This window comes from Eptesicus fuscus, chromosome 2 (assembly GCF_027574615.1).
Source record: "Eptesicus fuscus isolate TK198812 chromosome 2, DD_ASM_mEF_20220401, whole genome shotgun sequence".
NCBI classification, from domain to species: Eukaryota; Metazoa; Chordata; class Mammalia; order Chiroptera; family Vespertilionidae; genus Eptesicus; species Eptesicus fuscus.
Genome location: NC_072474.1, coordinates 15116207 through 15134187, shown reverse-complemented (window position 1 = coordinate 15134187; position 17981 = coordinate 15116207). Strand labels below are relative to the sequence as shown.

Sequence of the window (17981 nt, the reverse complement as noted above, 5' to 3'; positions counted from 1 at the left end):
CAAATTAACCCAACTAGATGGCTGTGGCCACAGAGTGAGCAGGAGGCTTGGGTTTTCCCGGCAATGGAGGAAGCCAAGCTTCCTGCACACCCTGGCCGACCTAGGCCTCTGCTGAAGGCTACAAAGTTTCAATTATAGAAGATAAATAAATCCCAACAAAAATGGCTTCAGCCACTGAGGGAACAGGAGGCTTGGGTTTTCCCGGCAATGGAGGAAGCCAAGTTCCTGGCCTCCGCTGAAGGCTACAAAGTTTCAATTATACAAGATAAATAAATCCCAGATACCAGGGCCTCCGCTTGGGTTGCTGGGGGATGTGGCCGGTCTGCAAACCACCACAGGCCCCTTGCCCAGGCCACCCCATGCCCCAAGGGAACCCCAACCCTGATCCAGGACACCCTTCAGGGAAAACCAGCTGGCCCCCACCCATGCACCAGGCCTCTATCCTATCTAATAAAAGAGTAATATGCAAATTGACCATCACTCCAACACACAAGATGGCTGCCTCCATGTGGACACAACATGGCTGTCACAAGACGGCCAGCAGGGGAGAGCAGTTGGGAGGGATCAGGCCAGCAGGGGAGGGCAGTTGTGAGCAATCAGGCCAGCAGGGGAGGGCTGTTGTGAGGGACCAGGCCTGCAAGGGAGGGCAGATGGGGGTGATCAAGCCTGCAGGGGAGGGCAGTTAGGGGTGACCACGCCGGCAGAGGAGGGACGTTGGGGGCGACCAGGCCTGCAGGGAAGGGCAGTTAGGGGGGGGACCCAGGCCTGCAGCGGAAAGCAGTTGGGGGGACCAGGCCTGCAGGGGAGGGCAGTTAGGCATCAATCAGGCTGGCAGGAGAGTGGTTAGGGGGTGATCAGGCTGGCAGGCAGAAGCGTTTAGGGGCAATCAGGAAGGCAGGCAGGCGAGCAGTTGGGAGCCAACAGTCCTGGATTGTGAGAAGGATGTCCGACTGCCCGTTTAGGCCCGATCCTACCAGGATCGGGCCTAAACGGGCAGTCGGACATCCCTCGATGGGTCCCAGATTGGAGAGGGTGCAGGCTGGGCTGAGGGACACACAGCCCCGTGCACAAATTTCGTGCACCGGGCCTCTAGTATATATATATATAAAGGATAGAAACTTCACCAGCACTTCTTTGCAGGGGGAGAAAAATTGAAAGTTGAAACTCACAGGAATAAATATAAAAATTTCTACTTAAAATACGTAATATTCTTTGGCGCCGGAGTCACTGAATTCACATTTAAATTAATCTATATTTCATTTTTATTACATTAATGGATCTCTCCAGGACTGAATTCTATTAAAGTAAAATGTTTTTGAGTAAATTTAGACAGCCTAATATGACATATCTCACACACATCTACACTATAATAATAAAAGGGTAATATGCTAATTAGACCGGTTGTCATTCTGGACATCCTTCTTGACGAAGCCAGGACCAGAGGGAAGCCAGCCCCAGTCCCGGGTGCCTGCGGGTGGCTGGAAGGAAGCAGGCCAGGTCCTGGGTACCTGCCGGTGGCCGGAGAAGGTAAGCAGCCTGGGTCTCAGGTGCCGGAAGGAAGCCGGTGCCAGCAGCCGGGAGAAGGAAGGCCTACTCTTACACGAATTTTCGTGCATCCGGCCTCTAGTATATAATGAAATCCTTATACGGGCCTCTAGTATATAATGAAATATTTATACAGGCATAAAATCCTTAATAGAAATAAATTATAAGCAATAAAATAAAGTCTTATTTAGTGTGCTGTTTGCTTTTTTTAATAACTAAAATTCATAAAGCAATCAAAATTTGTTCATTCTTACACAAATCATTCTGGCTTTTTTTTATGCTAATTTATCAAACCCTGAGTTTTTTTTTTTCCATCTGGGGTTAAACATACATTCCCTAAGCAAGTAGGAATGTTAAAATAAGGATCCTACATCTTGGTGTTTATTTATTTGAAATTAGGATTTTTTCATTCTGAATAGTTTCAATAAAGTATATGTTATGGTAGAATGTCTCTTTATCTGCTTTAACTTGACCTATATTAAACTGATAAAATACAACCTTAGTCCTGCTTAAGAGTACATCTTTCATTATATAAGTTAGCCAATAGCTTATATCAACACAAATGTCCAACAATTTTAATTAAAATCATTGCTACTTGAAGTACTTTATGCATGAATAATTTAACTCTTTACACTGTTGAAGCATTGCATTTCAGTATGTTCTATGACTTCTGTATCATCACCTGAAATTTACCTAAAAAAGAAAACATGAAATATCATTTTGATTTTAGGTACAAGGAAAACAAGTCTAAACGTCAGTTTTCTGCTCTATTTAGAAAGTAGTTTTAATAAAAAAAACTTGTTATGACAAACTTTTCACATTTTTTGATAAAGGAAACACATTGAAGCTCAAGTCAATTTTATTCTTGGTTGGTATATCTGGGTGAAAAGATCTTTCCAAATGAGTTATCTAGTTTTACGTAATAAATATAGTCTAGAAAACGTTAAAAGTGTTTTTCAATGTTATAGGGAAATCTTCTATCTGAAAGAATACAACCAAAAATTTCCTTTAAAAGTTAAGAATCACCCTGGCCTGTGTGGCTCAGTTGGTTGAGTGTCCTCTTCCCAGGGAACAAGGTTCCCATTTCCATTCCCAGTCAGAGCACTGGGTGGCAGCTTGATCATCAGTAGGGGGCGGGCAGGAGTCAATCGATGTTTCTCTCTCCCTCTCCTTTCCTCTTTCTCTCTCAAATCAATAAAAACTTTTTTTTCCTTAAAAAGTTAAGAATCATTCCTTAAGTTGTCTGGAAAATTTGGATTTCTTTAGCACATTTTCTTAAATCAATGTCCATTCTGAATTTAAAAAATCACTGAATATGAATATAAGTATGCTACATATTACTACATTAAATGTTAAAATTGGTCAAAGTAAAATAAATGGTTTTAGCATTTTAAATTTCCTCTAAATTAAAAAACAAAAAAACACCAGACCTAAAAAATAGTAACTAAAAACATTTGTAAAAAATGTGAATTCAACTTACAGGCAGGCATTGAAGATACCTCAGCTGTTACAATACTTTTAATCCCCAAGTTTGATAAGCCACCTCTGATTAAGCCACATGTAAATGCTAAATACTAAAAGGAAAAAAATGTGAAGAACATATTAAGGATTTACTAAGACAGAAAAGTCTATAGATAAGTATGACATTTAAGTCTTACTATTATTAAGTAATTCCTGTTTTTAAAAAAGGGTTGTGGAAAAACTTTACTGAAAATTTGGATTGTTAGAAGATTTCCCAGCTCCTTGCAACTAAAGTATGACACATGACAAGTTCTGCCAATTGTGTGCTCCAGTCCAGGACTCTGAACCTAGAGTGAGTGATGAACTCAAGCTGGAAACAGGATAGAATTAGTTCTAGAGGCAACAAGGGTGTCTGTGTCTAATGTCAGTTCTGACTGAAGAATTCTAAACAGATCCTCCCGGTGGAATGATTAGGGGCTATCTTTCTGGCTGCTTTAACTTCCCAGGAATCTTGGCTGTTTTCTTAGCCTTCCCATCAGTTCTGTGAGCTGATATTATTCTATTCAATCATAATTGGTTTCTGCTTTACACAACCAAAAATTGTGATTTGTTCACAACAAAAAACTTACCCAGTTCAAAATACCATTAGTGCTGAAATTGAGAAATCCTGTCATATAGAAACAAGGAAAGGGACTGAGCTACAGCAGAGAAAGCCAGGACAAAAATGGGAACTAAAAAATTAATAATCTAAGGAATTTTTGATTATCTACATTTCTGTATTGTATAATATTCAACAATACTATCCTATCTAATAATAGACAAATATGCAAATTGACCATACCTCCGACACACCCACAAGCCACACCCACCATCCAATCAGAGCGAGTATGCAAATTAACCCAAACCAAGATGGCTACAGCCACAGAGAGCAAGGTTTCCTAGGTAACAGAGGAAGCCAAGCTTTCCGACTGCCCTTGCCAGGCCTAAGCCTCTACTCAAGCTACAAAGTTTCAATTATAGAAGGTAAACACATTCAAACAAATGGAGGCAGAATGGAGCTTGAGAGAGCAGGCCAGGGTTGCCACCAGCAACAGGGGAGGCAAAGCTTTCCGCACACCTTTGCCGGGCCCACCCGCTTAAGGCAACCAAGTTTCAATTATAACCCCAATACAAATAGCTGCCGGCTGTGGAGGGAGCCCCAGGCTTGGCTCTGCTACAAAGTTTCAATTGTAGAAGGAAAATAAATTCCAGAGGAGCCCCAGGCTACAAAGTTTCAATTGTAGAAGGAAAATAAATTCCAGATACCAGGGCCTCCACTTGAGTTGCCAGGGCGCGTGGCCCACCTGCAAACCACTACAGGCCCCTCGCTCAGGCTGCCCCACACCCCAAGGGAACCCCCATCTGATCCGGGACGCCCTTCAGGGCAACCAGCTGGCCCCCACCCCTGTACCAGGCCTCTATCCTATCTAATAAAAGAGTACTATGCAGATTGATCATCACTGCAACACACAATATAGCTGCCCCCATGTGGTCAAAGATCCTGCCCCCATGTGGACACAAGATGGCCACCACAAGATGGCCAGCAGGAGAGTGCAGTTGGGAGGCACCCGGCCTGAAAGGGAGGGCAGTTGAGAAGGACCAGGCCTGCAAGGAAGGGCAGTTGGAGGTGATCAACCCTGCAGGAGAGGGCAGTTAGGGGTGACCAGGCCGGCAGAGGAGGGAAGTTGGGGGCAAACAGGCTGGCAGTAGAGTGGTTAGGGGGTGATCAGGCTGGCAGGCAGAAGCGGTTAGGGGCAATCAGGAAGGCAGGCCGGTGCGCAGTTGGGAGCCAGCAATCCTGGATTTTGAGAGGGATGTCCGACTGCCCGTTTAGGCCCGATCCCGGTGGGCAGTCAGACATCCCTTGAGGGGTCCCAGATTGGAGAGGGTACAGGCTGGGCTGAGGGAAAACCCCCTCCGTGCACGAATTTCGTGCACCGGGCCTCTAGTATATCTATAAATAATGTAGACTATTATTTTACAATATACATAAATGGGTACTGATAAGCATTTAGAACTAGAGTCATGAAATTTTGAACTGGAAGAAAGCTTAGTGACTGTTTATAATATAGAAATTATTTTAACGAGTTTTCTTAGTGAAGAACTAAGGTCCATAGGGGTTATGTAAATTACCCAATGTCACAAACTTATAAATTGTGGAGCTTGGCTTAAATCTAGATTAGATTTGGTCCCAAATCTAGATTTTGTTGGTCCCAAGTCCATGTTCTTTTCTCTATACCTATATTGCCTTTGTGTTAGATGATTTAGGTATGGACAATTTTTTACAGATAAATAGCAACTGAGATGGCCACAGATATTTTAATCACTTCAAAGGAACCCTTACATTAAAACTTGTCATCTTTCTTTAATACATATGTCTACTTATTTATTGATTCCTACATGAGATTGAAAAACAAAACAAAAATCTGGAAACAGATATGCTTAACACAAAGCATGTATTCTTAGAAACATTGTTAACTATGTTTAAAACAATATTTTTAACCTGCTAAAGGAGACTGTAAATATAAACTCTGAGGTCAATAATTTTGCACAGCTAATAAAGAGTTTTATAAGCTTGAGTACCTTTTCTGACATATCTATGCTATATTCAAAAATTTATCATTAACCCACATTTCATTGGCATTTAGTTATAGTGTTTCTTTATTTGGTCATCATAAGCCTACTTAGCTACAATTTAAGTTATTTTAATATGATGAACATCTGACTCCTATTTCATAGAAAAGTGTTTAAACAAAAAAGAAATGGTAAAACCTATTTTAAATTCAAAAGTCTGTTGTATTTGGCACTGTACTTTTCCCTATGGTTCTACTCTTTTCATAGTAAAAAAAAAAAAACCTCAATTTTTTTTTATTCCATTAAGTACCTTAGATGCATGTTCTAAGTACTGTTTTCCTGCAGACATCTGAGTAAGCAGACGGAATTTGTTGTCCTGAAGTACATAGATGCCCTGTTCCAAAAACAGAAAATACATCCAGAGTCAATGTAGTCTGCAGTCCTTAAAAATTACCTTTTCTTCAAAACAATAAGAGCTTTCTAAGTTATTAAAACTCCTTTCTATTGGTCAACTTTTTTTTTTTTTTTTTTACTGATTGATTTGAGAGAGAGAGAGAGAGAGAGAGAGAGAAGAGAGAGAAACATCAATTTGTTATTCCACTTGTTTATGCACTCACTGGTTGATTTTTGTATGTGCCCTGATTGGGGATCAAACCTGCAACCTTAGTGTATAGGGATGACGCTCTAACGAACTGAACTACCCAACCAGGGCCTCAAATTCTCTTTAAGTGAAGGAGTTCTGCAATGTTCAAGCTCAAGAGTTGTTCAGTATTATATAACTATATTTATTGAATGCTTTTAGATACTGAAGATACAAAGTTGCATAAGACATAGTCTCTATCCTTAACTTACAGTCTAGTGCAAAAGAATCACCAATACTTATCCAGGTGAAATCAGCAGTTATATATTATTAACCCATAACTATAAAACAAATCATCAGTCACTTCTTCCCATTAGTATTTCAAGTACTTCTAAAGTCAGGTTGATACTGTTATATGAAAAAATAAATTCTGGGAGAAACCAAGATGGCGGCATAGGTAATCACCAGTATTGCTGCCTCTCACAACCACATCAAAACCACAACTAAACGGCAGGACAACTACCACCCAGAACTGCGGGAAAGCTGGGTGAGAGTTCCACAACTAGAGAGGTGAAGAAAGCTCATTAAGACAGGTAAGAGGTGTGGAAGTGCGGAAAGTGCTGGCACCTGGATGTGCTGCTCTTTAAACCGGGAGGGTGATACAAGCTCTTGCTTGCTCTGAACTCCAGTTCCGGGCGAGACTCTGGGGGACCCAGGCACATACGGAGAGAAACTGGACTGTCTGGCATCGGGACAGGAATGTGAGGGCAGCTTACTCTTAGAGATGCTTGCAGCAATCATTGTTCCTGCACTGGGGCGCGGGACATAGAGAACCAGGGACTTATCCAGTTCAGGGCACCCACTGCTGTTTGCTCTGTCCAGGTGATTCCCAGAGACCCCGCACCACCCAATTTACAACCCCACCCAAGCTGTGCGCATTGGCTTTTGTATATGAATGGCCTGTCCTTTCGCCTAAAACCTGTCAAACTGCAGCTAGGTCAGAGAGCCCCAGAGATTCCAAAAGAAGGCCCACTACCTGGCAGCAGCAGCCTTGCTTCACAGCTGGGCCTCGTCTGGGCACTTCCAAACCCCATAAAAGAGGAGGAATCTGCCGAGACCGGTTTGGCTCAGTGGATAGAGCGTCGGCCTTTGGACTGAAGGGTCCCGGGTTCGATTCCGGTCAAGGGCATGTACCGTGGTTGCGGGCACATCCCCAGTGGGGGGTGCGCAAGAGGCAGCTGATCGATGTTTCTCTATCATCGATGTTTCTAACTCTCTAAACTCTCTATCCCTCTCTCTTCCTCTCTGTAATAAAATCAATAAAATATATTTTTAAAAAAAAAAAAAAGAGGAGGAATCTGCAGAGGTTTCTGTAGCTCCTGCTGGGCGGCCCCAGGCAGTGGCTGACCTTGCACCTCCTTGGAGATCCAAGAGCCAGTGTACCCAGTGGTCAGAGTGAGACCATACCGGATTACAACTCTTCAAATCCATAAGAGTCACACTCAAGGGGCAGACTCAGTGAGCACCAAAGCCCCACTGAAGCAAGTCCTGCCCCATAAGGGTGTCTCCTACGCAACAGATCTTCCAGTGTAGACACAGCTGGTCATCACAGCTGGTTATCATTCTTGGGATCCTCTAGTCTGCTATTGGATCTCTGTATATTATTCTTTATTTCAGTCAGTGTATGCTTAATTTCTGATCGGTCCTTTTTCATATCCTTGAGGGTCTCACTAAATTTCTTGGAGGTTTCTAGAAGATTCTTGAGTAACCTTATAAGGGTGGTTTTGAACTCTATATCCAGTAGTTTGCTTTCCTCCATTTCTTTCATTGGTGACTTGTTTCTTTGTCTCTGCATTTTGGCTACTTCCCTGTGTTTGTTTCTATGTACTGGGTAGCTGCTATGTCTCCTTGAGTTGATAGAGTGGCCTTGTGTGGTAGATGTCCTATAGGGCCCAGTGGCTCAGCCTCCCCAGTTACCTGAGGTGGGCACTCTTGGTGCACCCCTTTGTGGGCTGTGTGCACAGTCTTGTTGTAGTTAGGCCTTGATTGTTGTTGGTATCACTGGGAGGAATTGAGCTCCAGGCCAATTGGCTGTGAGGATCAGCTGTGTCTACGATGGGAGAATTTCTGTGCTGGAGACACCCTTATGCAACAAGACTTGCAAAAGCCTCTGTACTCAGCTTGGATGGGGAGGAGTCTCAGGGCGGAGCAGACATCAATGGCTTCATGGGGAGGGATCTCAGGAAGGAGCAGACAGCGATGGCTTCCCGTCAGCCCTGCCCTAAGAGGCCCCTGGATCTCTGTGTCCCTTGGTAATCACTGCAACCACCTTTGAGAGAAATCCACCCTCGAGTTTCGCCTGCTGCCAGACAGTCCAGTTTCTCCCCGTATGAGTCTGGGTCCCCAGAGTCTCGCCCGGAACTGGAGTTCAGAGCAGTAGGGAGCTTGTGTCTCCCTCCCGATTGAGAAAGCCAGCCACGTACTCAGTTGCCAGCCCTCTCCGCGCGCTCGCTCGCGCCTCGGTACCTCTGCCTTCCGCAGCTCCTCTGAGTCTCAGTGTGCTTTTCTCTTTCCTTCTAGTAGTAGAATTTCCACTCAGCCAGCCTTCCTGTGGTTCTGGATGATATCTGTTTTGTCTTTTAGTTGTAGTTTTTAAATTGTTGTGCGAGGCAGCAGTTTAGGTGTTTACCAATGCCGCCATCTTGGTTTCTCTAGTCTATTGATTTTTATATTAAAATATTTTAATAGAAACTATGACAGCAACTAAACAATACAAGACTAATTTAAGAGCTAATTATGCTCTATAAATTGGACTTCAAAAATTACTCTAAAGACATAAATGTAATATATTTGTGGTTCTGCTTCTTATTACCTAAGTCAGTGATGGCGAATCTATGACACGTGTGTCAGCACTGACACGCGTAGCCATTTCTGATGACACGCGGCCGCTGAGGCGGCCACATGCCGAGGATGAAACATTTGCTGCTCCTGAGGAGGAAACATTTGCGAAATAATGTTTTTTTCCTCAAAGTGACACACTACCCGAGTTATGCTCAGTTTTTTGGCGAAGTTTGACACACCAAGCTCAAAAGGTTGCCCATCACTGACCTAAGTGATAATAACTAAGAAACTAAATCCTAACACTTTATCATTCTAACATTGCTACTTTTTAAAACTTAAAATAACTTATTTAATTGGAGGAAAGAAACAGCTATCATAACTGATCATTGTCCCTTTGTCTTTATTCACTATATCCTATTAGAGAATATAACTTATTAATAACATATAAGAGAAACATTCCAAAGTTGAATAAAAATTATTTTAAGTTTTAAATAAGTAAATCACTAAAATAGGTCATTTATATTAAGTTAAAGGACTTAAAAAATAGGCTTTAATTTATCAAAATACCTGATGATTTGTCCTGAGATTGTCGATTTGTTTCTTGAATACTGTAGTCCAGAAATCTTTACAAATGAACTTCATAATATCTAACTCATCCTTGAACCTCGCGGTATCTTTTGTAAACCTAAAAAGATCAACTAGAAGTAATACAGTATTTTTCCTCCAAAGAAAGTAGGAGGGGCAAATTGTTAACTAATTTCCAAATGCCAGAACAGCACTGAATATTAACAGTTATAAAGTGATATGCATCAAGCAAAGTAGATCCCATCTCAATAGATTCACATTCTTTAATACAATTATGGGGCTAAAATTGGTCTAACAGTAGAATCTAACAGTAAATTGCAGTTTTAGGTACAATTCATCCTAGCACATCAAAAAAAGCTGAGGATGATCACAGTATTGTTACATAAAACAAAGTTCAACTATTCAGAGAGAGAGAAAGGAATACTAAAAATTGTTCTATAAATTAGAAGATGACTGCATACATAAACATAAACTCTAAAGCATTTCCACCTCTATGCATTTAAACAAAATATATTTAGGTTAAAAAAAACCTATGGAGCCCTAGCTGGTTTGGCTCAGTGGATTGAACTTTGGCCTGTGGACTGAAGGGTCCCAGGTTCAATTCGGGTCAAGGACACATGCCAGGTTTGCAGGCTCAATCCCCAGTAGGGGATATGCAAGAGGTAGCTGATCAATGATTCTCTCTCATCATTGATTTTTCTATCGCTCTCTTCCTCTCCCTTCTCTAAAATCAATAAAAATAATATATATATATTTTTAAAAACCTATGGAACAAAATTTTAGATAGCTATTTCAGTACATCAAAGTTTTCAAGGAAAAAAGGTTCAAATATATAAAATATATATTTTCTTCAATATTAAGACATAAAAGTTGAATAACTGAGTTAAAATAACATAAGACCTAAAAAGAAATTTCAATTTGTGAATTAAAGAATAGAGAAGAATTAAAATTAAAGTATCTCAAGTTTTATGCAATCTTTTGAAATGGATCATCTTTGTTCATAACCTACCTGGAAGAAAATTTTCAAATCCAGACTGCTCACCTTTCTATCAATCCTTGTCCCACTCGAAACCCCATGTTTTCCAGCTTAGTAATACAGCGTCCATTTTCCTATTTGAAAAAATAATACCTTAGAATACTTTTACAATGTCAGAATGTTTGTATTCAAAATTGTTTTAAAATGTTGGCTAGAAAAGATTAAACATTTATACTTTCTTCATTGAAACATTACAAGAAAAAGTGAATTTTCTTAGTACTAATCATTTTCATAAGGCAACAAGATAAATAGGGAACTGTTGCTTATTATTCCTTTTGAGAAATGTTGAAGCCTCTTCATAATTACTCTCCCCCTACTTGTTTTCCACCATTCAACAATTATTCTTCTCTCCTCATTAGTTATAAAACTTAGTATCAGGAGCATTTGAGATCTTGCTTCCCAGGAACTGTCCTGTTTTGGCTCAAATAAACTCATACAAAATTCTCTAAAAACAAAAATAGCCCCACCCAGTTTGGCTCAGTGGATAGAGCGTCAGCCTGCAGACTGAGGGGTCCCAGGTTCAATTCTGGTCAAGGGCACATGCCCGGGTTTCCGGCTTGATCCCCAGTGGGGGGCATGCAGGAGGCAGCCAATCAATGATTCTCTCTCATCATTGATGTTCCTATCTCTCTCTTCCTCTCCCTTCCTCTCTGAAATCTATAAAAATATATTTTAAAAAATAAAAAATAAATAAATAAAACTTGGTATCACCTTTGATTTTTTTCTGTTAGTCATTCACTTTGTACAGTCACTAAGTTCTATTGTTACTTATTTCAAAATGTCTCTTAGAGTTATCCAGGCTTTCTAATTCTCAGTGTGTCTATATTGATGACCCCATCCTATGCCTGGAATAATGCATTTGCTTTGTTCTTCCTTTGACAATTTCATTGTGTTAAGGCTTTAAATACTATAACTAGGCCGAAGACTCCCCAAATCCTCTGAATGACCTACAAATACCTATACAATCCAGACCCATGTACCTCTTGAACCTCAACCTTCTACTCTTCTCCACTCACTCTGTTACAGCTGCACTGGTCTCCTTGCTGTCCTTAAACATGCCAGCCATGCCCTTATCTCAGAAATGGTTTCTAAAATTTGGTGCCTACTAGTAAGCACTCACAGATGCCAAAGGGAATGAAGAAGTAGTAAAATCAGAAGTACACCATGGGCCTCATTATTTCTTGAACTTTCAGAAACCATGTACTCCACTTAGGAGGCTATAACTACTAAATCTATATTAGGAGGCTATACCTACTAAATCTAATATACTACTAAAGTATATTCCTAGTATATACTTTATTGGACATAGCCATCTAGAGGTCCACAGGCCCCTCAAATAGGCATATCTAGCCTACTCTTCCTCCAGAATTCCCTAACTTCACTAATGGCACCACCATCTCTAGTTACTCCAACCAGAAAACTTCCATTTTCTTCACCTCTTTGCTCCCAACCTCTCTCCACACACTGCAATCCAGCCCTGTGGAGCCTATCATCTACATGTTTTCCAAAATACATCTTCTCTCTCCATCCTTATTGCTTAAGTTAGCCCTTTTCATTTCTCTCCTGGTTTTCAGTCAGAACCTTCCAACTGATCTCCTTGTCTCTACTTTTTTCTTCCTTTGATTTATTTTCCATATTTCTGTATAGACTTTCTAAAAAACAAATCATGTTATTTCTCTATTGGATCTCTCAGAAGCCATACCCTTTCTTCAAAATAAATCCAAACTCCTTAGCATGACATTACGTGCCTTTCCTTAAATGATCCATGGCTAGCCCTGGTTGGGTAGTTCAGTTGGTTAGAGTGTTGTCCAGATACACCAAGGTTGTGGGCTTGATCTCTAGTCAGGGCACATACAAATATAATCAATGAATGCATAAATAAGTGTAACAACAAATCAATGTTTCCCTTTCTCTCTTTCCCTCCTGCCCTCCCCATCGCCCACCCCCGCGCCACCGGACTTTCTCCCCCTAAAAAATCAATCTATCAATACAAATTTTAAAAAACTGATCCCTGGCCCTAGCCAATTTGGCTCAGTGAATAGAGCATCAGCCTGTGGACCAAAGGGTCCCGGGTTTGATTCCAGTCAAGGGCACATACCTTGGTTGCAGGCTCCTCCCTGGTCGGGGCTCATGCAGGAGGCAACCAATCTATGTGTTTCTCTCACATTGATGTTTCTCTCTGTCTCTCCCTCTCTCTTCTACTCTTCCTAAAAATCAATGGGAAAATACCCTCGGGTGAGGATTAACAAAAACAAAACAAAACAAAACAAAACAAAACACACACCCAAACTGATCCCTGGCTAATTATCCAGAATCACTAACAGCCACATATCCACAAACATCCTTCCTTCTACCACTCTGAAATTTCTGCAGCATCTCCAGAGTTCCATGCTTCCTTTTGCCCCTTCTTCTGCCTCCATGCCTTTGTTAAAGTTGTTCCCTAAACTGCACATGCTTTAAATTCAGCTCAAGTATCACATCCTCCCAGAAACCTTCCCTGATACTCCTATTTTTCTATATCACACAGTACATACCAGGTGTACCAGTTAATAATGGCGGATTTTGAAATCAAAGAAAACATGATAATTTTAAGAGAAACATGGTTTTTATATATTTTAAAGTCTTAAGTTTTGAAATGATCATGTCTTTCTTTTACATTTTTTGATTATGAAAAAGTGTGAAGCACATTCAAAGTAGAGATGCTAACACAATGAACCCTCTTACACCCTGATTCCAATATAGATTCTAATCATCAAGATTGCCACAAAACTTTTAAAAATTTACTTTGTTTATATGCACTTTACACCCCCCCCAACCATAAACAAATTGCAATAGGAAAAGTTATTTTTTAAAATTTTTTATTGATTTCAGAGAGGAAAGAAAAGCGAGAGAGAGATAGAAACATCAATGATGAGAGAGAATCAATGATCGGCTGCCTCCTGCACTCTCCTTCCTGGGGATCAAGCCTGCAACCCGGGCATGTGCCCTTGACCAAAATTGAACCCAGGATCCTTCAGTCCGCAGGCCCACGGTGCTCTATCCACTGAGCCAAACCAGCTAGGACGCATGTTTTAAAAATTCTTGTGGTACACCAGTTGAAAATCGCTGGCTTAAATTACCAGTCATGATTACAACAGCTCTGTTTTGTTCTTTTGGGCAACACATCTGAAAAAAGAGGAGTTTTTTTTTAAAAGATGGTTTTCCTAGGCAAGAGCTGGAAGAGAGAAAGTAGAGAGAGAAAATGAAGATAACTGGTTGCATGTTGAGGGCTAGGAGTTGGGGGACAGGGATAGTGTGATAAAGAGTAAAAGGGGTGTGCTACTAATTATTCTTTGGGAAAGGGAAGACTAGCTTTAAATAAACAGCAAACGTCTACTCCTCAGCACTTCACACAAATGGTAAACGTTAATAACTATTGGTTGTTGATAATAAAGTCAAAAACTTGTAACTTGAAAAAAATCTCTATTACAGATGAATCTGATAACAATAGAATTTGCTTCTTTTCCACTACTCTTCCTGAAGTCTTAATAATGATATCTCCCTAATGGCATCTGCCACAGATTGAATGTCTGTGTCCCCCCCAAATTCATACATTGATGGTATTAGGAGACGGGACCCTTGGGAGGTGAGCCCTTAAAAATGAGATTAGTGCCCTTATAAAACAACTCCCAGAGAGCTAGCTAGCCCCCTTCCACCACGTGAGGGCACAGCCAACAGACATCCATTTATGAACCCGGGGCAGGCTTTCACCAGACATGGATTCTGCTGGCACCTTGATCTTGAACTTCCCAGCCTCCAGAACTGTGAGAAATAAATCTATTGTTTTAAGCCACTCAGTCTATGGCATTTTTTATTTATTTTTTATTTTTTGGGGGGGGCAGCCAGAATGTACTAAGACACTATCCTTCTTGCAGTTCACAATCTGGCAGTTCCTCTTCCTGGATATCCTACAGGCTTATCAAAATTTCAACCTGCCCCCAAATAATTCATTATCTTCATCTCTTTCTTCTCCTTTATTCCTCTCCAACCAACCAGACTGCTCACTCTAAATTTTCAACTCTCACTCCAATACCTAACCAACTCCTAGAGATTACACCTCCTATTTTTCAAATTTGTTCACTCCTCTTCTCTCTATCCCTGTCTTAATTCAGATTTTTGTCATCTCCTGCCTGAGGGCCTGCAATACATGATCTTCTCACTACAAGGATCTTCCCGCTCCAGCCAGCCCCTTTCTAACACACGAATGGGCCATGTCATTCCCCTTCTTAAAAACCTTTTAAATCTTCCACTAAGAAGGTTCACATTCTTTTAGCTCTCAACACATTTAACTCTCCCAATCCAATCTAGTCACAATGAAATACGTAAGCATATTTAAATACTTCAAACTCATTCCTATCTCTATGCCTTTCCCTTTGCTTAGGATGCTTTTCCTACCCCCACTTTCCACCCCTCTTTATCAATAGCATTATAGAAAGGGCTTCTGACTTGAGTATGACTTTGGAATATCTCATTTATAAAGCCTGTTACAACTCCATAATTCTATACCTAATTACCACCCCAAACCTTAATTATTCGTTGAACCCCCTATTCCCCAACCACCGTGAGGCAGGGATTTTATCTTATTCACCTAGCACAGTGTCAGGCCCACAATCTGTACTGAAAGTTCTCTGCATGAATCCATGAGTGAATGAGGGCTCCCACATATTAGAAGGAACCTCTACCTGGATGGGGCCATTGTTTCCCTCATTATCATATCCCCAGCACCTAGAAAACCAGCTCTAGCATAACGGACATCAAGTATTTTTTTAATTAATTAATTAGTTTCCTAATTATAGTAACGCCTGCAAACTTTGCTTTGATCTCAAACCTCGTTAGGTTTCTGCCTGGGGGCTGCGCGGAGCGGTAGGTACTGAGGGCCGGGGCTGGGCGGGCGGGGCTGGCGTCTCCGCCGGGACGGTCCGCGGGGGGCCCTGGAGGTGCGGGAAACGGCGGGGTCAGTAAGGAGGGGCGCCGGAGTCTACCCTGCCCTAAAGCACGGTAGGGACAACGCGGAGAGAAGGAAAATCTGCGGCCTGCAGGTCACAGGTATGGAAGAGACAAAAAGGTATCAAACAGAAGATGCGGGGAAAACAATCAGGTAAAAGCCCGCAGGCAGCTCCCAGCTTAGGGCGTAGGAGACCCGCAGGTCGCACCGGCCCGGGGCCGCGGGGTGGAGGAAGGAACGGAGGGGAAAACTCACCACCTCCCCCTGCTCCGCGGACTTGTACACGCCTGACACCATCTCGTTATGGAGAAGCAAAAACAACGCCTCGTCCGCCATTTCCTGCTTATTCTTAAGCTCCGGTTTTCGGCTCCGGCTCGAGGGTTCCGGCTCGCGCCTGAGCGCTTGGGGCCGCCCCGCCGCTCCCCCGGCCGCAGCCCGCCCCCCGTCGCTAGGAGACGGAGGAATTCCCGCGGCCTCCGCCGGCGGGCCCCGGAGAGAGCCCAGCCCGGGCTGCCACGCTTCCCGGCCCCGCGGGAGACTCTGACGGCAGCGGGAACCACACCGAACCCGCGGAGACCCGGTCCGGACCCTGGGCTGGGGGCGGAAAAACAACTTCCGGTCCCCTCTCCCCGGCACCCTGTCAGCTCGGCGATCACAGGGCTCCTCCCCCGGGGCAACTGCTGGTGCCCCTCTGCTATTGCTGGTGCCCCCTCTGCTATTGCTGGTGCCCCTCTGCTATTGCTGGTGCCCCTCTGCTATTGCTGGTGCCCTCTGCTATTGCTGGTGCCCCTCTGCTATTGCTGGTGCCCCTCTGCTATTGCTGGTGCCCCTCTGCTATTGCTGGTGCCCTCTGCTATTGCTGGTGCCCCATCTGCTATTGCTGGTGCCCCATCTGCTATTGCTGGTGCCCTCTGCTATTGCTGGTGCCCCTCTGCTATTGCCGGTGCCCCTCTGCTATTGCCGGTGCCCCTCCGCTATTGCCGGTGCCCCTCTGCTATTGCCGGTGCCCCTCTGCTATTGCTGGTGCCCCTCTGCTATTGCTGGTGCCCCTCTGCTATTGCTGGCGCCCCTCTGCTATTGCTGGTGCCCCTCTGATATTGCTGGTGCCCCTCTGATATTGCTGGTGCCCCTCTGCTATTGCTGGTGCCCCTCTGCTATTGCTGGTGCCCCTCTGCTATTGCTGGGGTGGCGCTGGGAAGGGACGGTGTTAAGATCAAAGAAGCTCCCCCGGCCACCTCTGTGTTAATTTCCTGTGAGTTAGATGAACCGACAAGAATGTCTATAGGCTTCATCAAAAGCTCCCACTTCCTGCCCTATGTTTAATATGAAAAGTTGTAAAAACAGTGAATAAATCATAATTTTTCAGGCTATACATTTTAGATATATTGAGAAATTATCCCAATCCATATAAGTTTAAGCCTAGGTAGAAAGAAGATTTAAAGCCATTTTGGACACCAGGAAGAGGCAAGGGAGTAAGCAAAGAACTAGATACTCGAACCAGAAGACACAAATTAATCAGAGAATTCAGTGAATAGAAAAAGCGCTAAAGACTTCAGAAAAGCAACATTTGTTGTGGGATAGAGTTCATAATAATCCATGACAGATGTGAAACAACTAAAGCAATGCAAATACCCATGTCAAATATATGTATCTCTTAAATTTAGCAAATCTGGCTTAAATGTGTTGCTTAGCATGTGATTAGTTCTTTACTTAATAATTGACAAAGCAGATTTTTTTCCAATTAATTCATTGCTTCCCCAAAGTTAACATATTGAGTTTTCTCAAATTCTTAACCTCTCAACTCTTCATATACTTTTACAGGAATTTAAGATCATGTCCCAGCCCTAACTGGTGTGGCTCAGTGTATAGAGCGTTGGCTTGCAGACTCAAGGGTCTCAGGTTCGACTCCAATCAAGGGCTTGGTTGTGGGCACATCCCCAGTAGGGGGTGTGTGCAGGAGGCAGCTGATCGATGTTTCTAATTCTCTATCCCTCTCCCCTTCCTCTCTGTAAAAAGTCAATAAAATGTATTTTTTTAAAAAAGAGATCATGTCCCATAACTGAAATTATGGTAGCTTTTTTTTTTTTTTTTTACATATCTCTTCTAATGCTTTTTCTTTACATATCTCTTCTAATGCTTGGATCACTTTATTTGATCATCACATAAAAATAAGCATAAAAGTTTCACCTAAGTTTCTGAAAACACTAAATAGTGTAATTTTGAAGCCATAATCTTAATTTTTCCAGCAATAAAATTTCCCATGTGAAGTCAGGCCTTTATGTCCCAATTGCATTCTTTTTTAAAAAAATATATATATTTTTTTTATTGATTTTTTA

The 17981-nt window shown here is 42.3% G+C and overlaps 1 protein-coding gene across 4 annotated transcripts; it reads right to left on the bottom strand.

The window, feature by feature from the left end:
• Positions 1 to 1255: 1255 nt before the first annotated feature.
• On the bottom strand, positions 1256 to 16270 carry TRAPPC6B (trafficking protein particle complex subunit 6B). Of its 4 annotated transcripts, none has more exons than XM_054725577.1 (7): positions 15901 to 15966; positions 12410 to 12499; positions 10668 to 10735; positions 9608 to 9761; positions 5930 to 6013; positions 3026 to 3119; positions 1256 to 2238 (listed from the first exon to the last, which is right to left on the bottom strand). In XM_054725577.1, the coding sequence occupies exons 3-7, from the start codon at positions 10700 to 10702 to the stop codon at positions 2207 to 2209; spliced, it is 399 nt and encodes a 132-aa protein (XP_054581552.1). In that variant the 5' UTR covers positions 10703 to 10735; positions 12410 to 12499; positions 15901 to 15966; the 3' UTR covers positions 1256 to 2206. The 4 variants fall into 4 exon arrangements, with proteins under 4 accessions (XP_054581552.1, XP_054581548.1, XP_027993818.1 ...); XM_054725573.1 differs by lacking the exon at positions 15901 to 15966 and adding an exon at positions 12760 to 12776; XM_028138017.2 differs by lacking the exon at positions 12410 to 12499 and having other exon boundaries at positions 15901 to 16270.
• Positions 16271 to 17981: the final 1711 nt, after the last annotated feature.